Source organism: Miscanthus floridulus, chromosome 8 (assembly GCF_019320115.1).
Source record: "Miscanthus floridulus cultivar M001 chromosome 8, ASM1932011v1, whole genome shotgun sequence".
NCBI lineage: Eukaryota > Viridiplantae > Streptophyta > Magnoliopsida > Poales > Poaceae > Miscanthus > Miscanthus floridulus.
In genome coordinates this window covers 215078750-215087344 of record NC_089587.1, presented here as the reverse complement: position 1 = coordinate 215087344, position 8595 = coordinate 215078750, and the positions used below count along the sequence as shown (strand labels likewise).

General features: G+C 39.3%; 1 protein-coding gene across 1 annotated transcript; it reads left to right on the top strand.

The window, feature by feature from the left end:
- The first annotated feature begins 481 nt into the window (after positions 1-481).
- Positions 482-7284, top strand: LOC136478131 (MADS-box transcription factor 22-like). Its single transcript, XM_066476460.1, has 8 exons — positions 482-810; positions 3136-3214; positions 3941-4002; positions 4089-4188; positions 4275-4316; positions 5894-5935; positions 6033-6187; positions 6965-7284. Exons 1-8 carry the CDS (start codon positions 629-631, stop codon positions 6987-6989), a joined length of 687 nt encoding a protein of 228 aa, XP_066332557.1. The 5' UTR covers positions 482-628; the 3' UTR covers positions 6990-7284.
- The last annotated feature ends 1311 nt before the right edge of the window (positions 7285-8595 follow it).

Here is an 8595-nt window from a genome sequence, read left to right as displayed (position 1 = left end):
GCCAGCCAGCAGAGAGCACCGTCACCGCGCACGCGGCCGCCTGCTCCAGGCTGTAGTACTGTACTGTTCTGGTCCGGCAACTCACAGCCACCACGCACCACGCCACTCCTCACTCCCCTTTCCTTTTCAGGAATCCTCAACCTCGCCCACTTGGCAACATCCCTACGCCTGCCTCGTCTACTCTCCTACTGCCTGCTGCTGTGCTGCGTGCCTGGCTGGGGCCCCGCCGCGCCGTTCCGTGTGGCGAGGGAGCATAAACAATGACTGAGCCGGCCGGCCCCGTAGCCACACTGCCTTTCGCTCTCCCAGTTTTTATTGTTTGTTTATTCGCGGGGATCATGGGTAATCGCGTGGGCCGTGCCTGGCTGCGTTTATTTATGCCGACCTGCCAATAGGAGCAAATCCCCTTTCCTTCCTCTGCTTCGCCTTTCCTCTCGCTCCCCTCCTCTCCTTTCGCATCCCCATCGCATCACACCACGACTCACACCGCCGGTTGGCTTCGCTGCTCCGAGCTCTTCCACCTCCGCCTCCTCGTGAAGCGCGTGGAGACTGGAGAGGGCTGCCTCTGGGGTTCGCCTCTCGGCGGCCGAGTGCCTGCGTCGTCCACGGAGAGGGATCGGCGGCGGGGATGGCGAGGGAGCGGCGGGAGATAAAGAGGATAGAGAGCGCTGCGGCGCGGCAGGTCACGTTCTCCAAGCGCCGCCGCGGCCTCTTCAAGAAGGCCGAGGAGCTCTCCGTGCTGTGCGATGCCGACGTCGCGCTCATCGTCTTCTCCTCCACGGGGAAGCTCTCCCAGTTCGCCAGCTCCAGGTGCGTACTATGCAGTTATACACGCTCCCCGCCGCGTCCGTCTACCCCTTCTCACTTCCGCCCCGCGCAGCCATGTTTCGATAGATCTACCAGCTGTCCTCCCTTCACGCCTTCCGTCACGCCTTTCGAGTCGTCGTAACTCGTAAGATCCGGCCTGGTTAGGGTTCCCGGCGGCCGCGCCGGCGGCCGCGTGATACTTCTGCTTAGTATGTTTTCCTCTCTACTTAGAGATCACGCGATTATATTGATCGTTTTCGATCGAACTTTTGACACGTGAGTGAAACTTTTGGAACGGTGTTTTGGGTTAGGTTTGAGGTCGCGCACGTTGGTGCGTCCAGTGTCCATAGGAATGGGAGTATTGGGGATTTTTAATCTACATTTTAACTGTAGTTTCAACATGTGCAGATTATTATTTTTTATTTGCTTTTTTCCGATTGGAGCGGGGGCATCTCCGTCGCCCCTGCCAGCACTGTGACATCTGTTATTTGCTGTGCGTATCAGCGTGTAGAGAGTTTAATTGCTATTGGAGTTGTGCGTCTTCCCACTTTCCCAGTTCTGCGGTGGGGTAAAAGTCACCACTCACCTCTGCCAATTGCGTACGGCTCTGTCCTTGTGATTTTATGTGGTGCTGGGTGGCATTGCATTACCTAGTGATCAAAAGAGGGGTCTCGTGCTTTGTGCGATTCTGTCTTGCTGCAACTAAAGCCTGTTGGTTGGCCTTGACTTTGTATTTCTTGCTAAATCATGTGCTACCTACTGTTGGTTGATTTGAAATTTGTATTTGCTAAATCACGTGCTATTACTGTTTGATCTGCAATTGTTTGTATCTGTTATAGTTTGTTATCCCTTCTTCTTTGGTTACCTATGCTGAAAGGGAGCCTTCCCCAAACTAATCATTTATGTGGCGCCTGTTATGCCTGTATGCTTGTTATACGATATACTCCATTTTGTCTAGATTCTGTTGGCTAGGTTAGAATGTGATTGTTGGGAATTACTTTTGGAGTTTGGAGTTAAGTGTAGGATTCTAACACTGTATATATATGTTCCAGCATCTTGTAGTATCATATTTGTTTGTGTTTCTTCTATATGAACAAACATTAACTAACTAAAAGTAATGTCTATCAGTTTTTTTAACTTGTTTGTAGAGGAATGTTAGTAAGCTTGTTTCTGTAGATGCATTGGTTTTAATTTCCCCAACTTGGTTATGTAGTTAAACTTTTTTTAGTGAGATTCATATGTTTTGTTGTGCTTTTACACATATTGCAGTGAAAAGTTTTGTCTGATCCAGGAGACACATGGCATTCCTAGCTAGTGTTTCTTTGCACAATTTCAGCGTCATGTTATTGTTTATACTTAACCTCTTTCCTTTGCTAACACTGCTCTTATCTTAAGTTTTTAAGTTTGCATCAATTGATCAGTTTGCATGATATGATCACCCCAGCGTATGCCTTGGTAACAGTTTGGATGTGATACGTTTGCTTTGCTGAATTCGGAGCCTTCAAAATTTTAGACAAGAATAAATTACTGGCTAGTAATTGCATAATAATGTTAAGGCTGCAACATGTTAAAGTGGTATGCTTTTTGTAAACAACAAATTTTAACTTAAAAGCACAACTTTAACACAAACTTATGTTAATGTATTATGTATTATTTTGTAGGTTCACCTTATGGAACCAGGTCCTATTGCTGAATTTAAGGCCTCGTTAAGTATATAATATATTTAAAAGAAGAGATAAGGGATATGCCGATTGATGTTCTTGATGGGCAAAACAATGGGAATTTAACTTGAAAATACTATGCAAATAGAACTTGTTTATTGAGGTCTCACATATTTTGCTTGTTGCCTCGTTAACCCATGATAATATACTAATTAGCCATTTTCCACTGAGTAGTGTGATCTTTATCTTCTTTTGTTTGTCTGGTTTAGTCGCCATTGAACGGTGTGATCATATTAACTTATAGAATAAGCTGTTTGTGACCAATGACCATTGACCAACTTATTCTTTCTTTGCATGACCTTTGAGTATGAACCTATTGCTGACTCTTGTTTTAGATAATCTTTTATTTCTATTGTTGCTTTATGAATATCTCAACTACTGTGTCATACTGCTGTTTACTTCTTAGTACAATATCTCCTACAATGAAAGCACACATATGTATCGTGTATATAGCTAGGAAGATTTACATACTTTCAGTTGTGCCATTGGAATTATAAAATCAGCCTAGAATTATGAACATGCTTTCTCTTTTAGTATCTAATTTCATTTTCGCTTTATTGATTGTTTGTAGCATGTTATGGTGCTGACATTTCCTTCCCTTGGACAGTATGAATGAGATCATTGACAAGTACAACACACATTCTAAAAACCTGGGGAAAGCAGAAGAGCCTTCGCTCGACTTGAACGTATGTACAATTCTTCTCTAATCTAATGCTAGGTAGTATGCAGTACTTGGAAACCCATGAAACAATAAATGCAACATGGGTAATATGTTGCAAATTGGGTCATTTTATGTCAAAGGTCTGGCTGGTTAGAATCCTCATATAACGTGCTGTCTTTATCTGGGTTAATAACATTTAAATTTTCTTTCACTGAAATTATATATTTAAAAAAAAACTCCATTTGTTCCAGCTGTGCAATAATTGCTCCATGACGACTTGCAAGCATGTTCAAATGATGTTTTTTTTTGGTCTTGACTTGAATCAGCTACGAAAAACTATAATTATCCTTTTATATAACTATTTTATTTTGTTTAATCACCTGATGGCAATAACATTATCAGCATACTATGCGGACAGCATGGTAAAACCACAAAATAATGTTTGATAGATCATTACTTATAAAGTTGAGGGATTATTTGGCTTATTAATCGTCTATCTAAAAAGGGAAAAAATCAATAGTGCATTTACTATATTTTTATATAATTTTTAAATCCAGCAAGATTTTAAGTCATTTTTGAACTTAGGTTTTGGATTTTTTTTTGAACATAACCATGTAGTTGAGAACGTGCAATATAAATGCATTTTGACGCTCTTTTTTTATTATAAAAAATGACATAAGCCTGTTGTTTTGTGGCATACTGGCATGCTGATTTTGTTGCTGATATTGACAGTCGTGACATATCTTTTCAGTTAGAACATAGCAAATACGCAAATTTGAATGAGCAACTTGTGGAAGCAAGCCTTCGACTTAGGTACATCTGATTCCTTGTTTATACATGATCCATGGAAAAATAGTCTTCAATGCATATGTTTATGATGCCTCATGTTTTCTTTATAGGCAGATGAGAGGTGAAGAACTTGAGGGAATGAGTGTTGAAGAACTCCAGCAATTGGAGAAGAACCTGGAAACTGGTCTGCACAGGGTGATTCAAACAAAGGTATGGCTGTTAAACATGTTGCTATGTCAGTTTTCTTTAAGTAAGGCTTGTCATTAGCAAATATTTGATAGGACATGTGATCGCAGGATCAACAATTCTTGGAACAGATCAGCGACCTGGAACGGAAGGTAATGATGAACAATAAATGGGTTGATTAGTTGTTGCATTGTAGTATTTTTCATGTATAGGTTAGCTTCTGTAGTTTAAGGTCAACTATTTTTTTTGGTGAACTACTAGATGCTTTAGCTATGATCTGTTACATCCACCACGTTTATCTTGTAAATTGTAATAGCATATTTGTTACTTGGTTGATCTAGTGAATGGTTGCTGCCCATACAGGATCCAACTCATGTGATTTTGGTATGAAATACTGAAATCTGGAACTAGTCTAGAATACTTGAAAACCATTTCTATGAAATAAGGATTGAGTGAATGTAGATGTTTAAATATTTAAATACATCAATAGTCAAGATGATATTCTACCTCTAAAGGACCATTATATTGGCTATTCGTGGAACGCTATCTTGCTGTTCCTAATTGTTGTAAGATATCATGAGATAGCTATCACCTTTGCTAAGTGATAACGATTGCTTAGCTTTTTACATATAGTTAATGTTCTGTTAGCTGTTGGATTGTGATACGCTGATACAGTAGTAAACATTTAACAACTGAGATTCTTTTAATGAATATATAAAATACATAAGTGGAATTGCAGTGCTAACTTTTTTCTCTTGCTTTTGGGAAACGCATACACCAACCCTCATAGGGGCAAGCAATGTTGTTTAGTTTTAAACACATTTCCGTGATAAGTAATAACTTTTTAGTAGAGGGAAGGTACACTTTTTAATTTACCGAAAAAACTGATTGCAGACTACATGAATTACACTCATCCTATCGCAACTTCAACAGAAACATTCATGTCTTTATTTTTAGGACAGTTATCTCAAAGTGAACGCTCTTATCTCAATTTTAGAATATAGAGGTTTTCATGCTGATGTGTACAGCTGTTCAAATATTGCATTAGCAGATGAAATCGTTTTTTGGCACAGAACTATGGCAGACGATTACCACTGAACTTTTTATAAACATATGTTAGGGTACAAACATACAAGTTCTGATAGTGAGAGAGTTTCAAGAGCAAAAAGCAAAAAACACTAGCTGCTAAGTTCCATTCTCAAACAACATGCCCCAAATTAGAAATGGTGGAGTGAGTGGTGGCCTTGGTCCAGTGTGACCAAGGGGGGAGATCAGAGGCCACATTCTTGATGATTTGGCTGGTGGTGACGTCATTGGCATGAAAGTCTTCCAAAGGTTCCACGGAGCGGAGGTTATCACCATGGATTTTTTTTATGATAACATGTCACCATGGATTGAACTCTTGCTGTCGCACAATCCATGCCCCAAACATCCTAGAGTTCTGCTGCTTCGGAGAAGATCATGGGTACCAGGACGTTGAGCCAGGACCAAACCTGCCTTGCACATAGACAGAAGAAGAGATGCACCTGGTCCACCCATTGGCTGCAAGGGAATCTGTTTTCTTGCAAACGACACTCATTAGTTTAAAAATACGTACAAAGCTTGCTATTGATATTATGTCTCCTTGGTTTAAATGTGATAATAATTAATATGTTTTCGGTAGGTTCCTCCTACTTTTCCAAAATACTATTGCAAGTCACACACTAATTTTTCCCATGCTTTACTGCAGAGTACACAGCTGGCAGAGGAGAACATGCAACTGAGGAATCAAGTAACTTCACTTCTTTTGCTAGCCTTCGTTTCTTTCAGAAGGGTCCATCTGATGATCTGAACACATATTTGCATTTCAATTTTATACCTGAACACAGGTATCCCAGGTACCCCCAGCTGGCAAGCAAGCAGTTGCTGATACTGAAAATGTTATTGCTGAAGATGGGCAATCCTCTGAATCAGTGATGACTGCGTTGCACTCTGGAAGTTCGCAGGATAATGACGATGGTTCGGATGTATCTCTAAAGTTAGGGTGAGTAGCCAGTAGCCTTTTCTATTATGCAGAGTTAGTTGGTCGCATAGATCATTTTGTCTATTCTTACTCTACACCTTATTGGCTAAAGGAAGGCCATCTTATATATTTTGCCTATTCTCACGTGCTACCTCTGACCCACAAAGGATACATTTTTTTTAACGTAACAGAGGATACAATTCTAGAACAATGTTCATGCAAACTTTCCAAATTTGTATAAAAAGGTACTAATATTTAACATTAAATATATATTATTAGATTCATCATGTAATATATAATAGAGTATATATTTTAATAGTGTATACCTATTTGAAGTTATAAATGTTGATTCTATTTTTTTTTGTAAACTTAGGTTAAAGTTAAGATAGCTTGACTTGACTAGACCTAGAATTATCGAAGGAGGGAGTACTTTCTTCAGTGGTGGCCTCGCCTTGATTAGGCTTGCAAACAGCAATAGTTAGATTCTCCTAAGTATGGGTTTAACCTGAATAGGTTTAAGTTTGGATACATACCATGTAGTGGTCCTATCCGCAACCAACCAGTTTTCTTTTCAAATTTATATTTCTTAGTTGATCAATTAGGCATTTCTGTGATGCCCAAACATTATTATAGCACTTAAATTAGCTCTAATCTACATCTGAGTTTTAGATATAAAGGTAATTTCTAGGTCTGCTCAACCATGGTCAGGCAGGTTGAAATTTTCTGTTTATGTCAATAATACTGTGTCTTTTATTATTTTGCTTTTTGCATCTTCTTACTGCAATCACCATCGTGCAGGTTGCCTTGTGTTGCATGGAAGTAAACTGCAAAAGAGGCTCCGTGTGGACCTGGGTGGAGCTGCGGCCTCAGCGGATAGGCACTTGTGTTATGGTCTTATGGACGACCCCCCACTACTGCAATAAACTTGCATTGGAAGCGAGATCAGTTAACCTGATTTGTCATCCTTGTGGCTTCATGATGCGATGTTCCGCTTGTACCGTTTGCTAGGATGTTAACTGAGCTTTTAGAATCATGTTCACTTTTGTTCTTATAGCACTATTGTACTGGTCGTGTAATCTATCTACTATGCAACGTTATGATCTATGGCTTGCAACTTCTCTAATGTTTTACTGAAAACAGCGGCAATGTGAATGGCGCGCCGTAAGCTAAATAATTCTTCGTGTTAATTATGTGCGTGAAGTAGTAGACACCGTTTAATTTCCATAACTGCTTTCCCTACAATTTTTTTTTTGTTTAAAAAATAACTCTGGAATAAGGTACTTGTGAAAATTAAGTTACGATTGTTTATGTATAAAAGTCACACAAGCTTTCAAAAAATAAAAGTCACACAAGCTTTCAAAAAATAAAAGTCACACAATAATATATAGGAATCAACATATTCACTTTCATGCCATATCCATGTGTTAACATGCATGATCGGAAATTAGTAATATAAGGACATAATCGTTAGACATCCTGAATAGATTAAAAATGGGGATCCCACAAAATTGGAGGACCTCTCCTCCTTTCGTAAATATGAAAATAGAATACCACAAATACAAAAACATGCGGAAAATAAATAGAAAACGGGTCAGATCGGGACTGGATTTTTCCGTCCATTTTCATCCCTACCGATGATGTGTGTCTTGCCTTTCTCGGCCCATCGTCTCCCAAGATCACGGAAGTTTATGGCCGATTACCATTTTACATTGAATTGATGTAGAAAACACCCTTTAGACCTCCCTCGACCCTTAAGTGTGACAAAACCGCCTAATCTAATGCCCTTTCAAAAATACTTGTTTTTCATTAGACACTAAGTATCTAAGAGAGCGCATTAAATCGTGCTGTTCCATCTAACACACCCCAAGGGAGAACTCGAAAATCCACATTTTTCTATCAGAACCATAAATGATAGAATAAAGCTTACAATATTCTTAACCATTTCTTACGTCACTTTATTACAACGTTAGAGTACTTAAACAAGTTGAATGCAATAGCGAAATTAAGACAGTTTTACATGTAAAAGAGTTTGTACATTTTAGGTTTACATTTTTATCTTACAGCGAAGAACAACATATGATCAGAATTACAACGGAAATAAAGATTAATGGTGAATCATAAAACTTTTCTTCTAAAACTTTTAGTAAGGGTTATAAATAAACACTAAGATCGTAGCATAAAAGGAATCCTCGCTGAGCCCACCAGAAGATTTCCACACACAAAAGTCGTCTATCATCCATCGGTCACATACAACAGGGGGAATAAAACCTATAGTACTCGATTGTACTCAGCAAGACTTATCTAACAGGAGAAAAATAAAAGACTCCAAGGATATGCAAGGCTTATTTGGCTTGTGGGTTATTGCATCTGTAGAAGCATTACTAAACGTATGTCCTTATATTTAATTTTATTAGCCGTCATCATTAGTT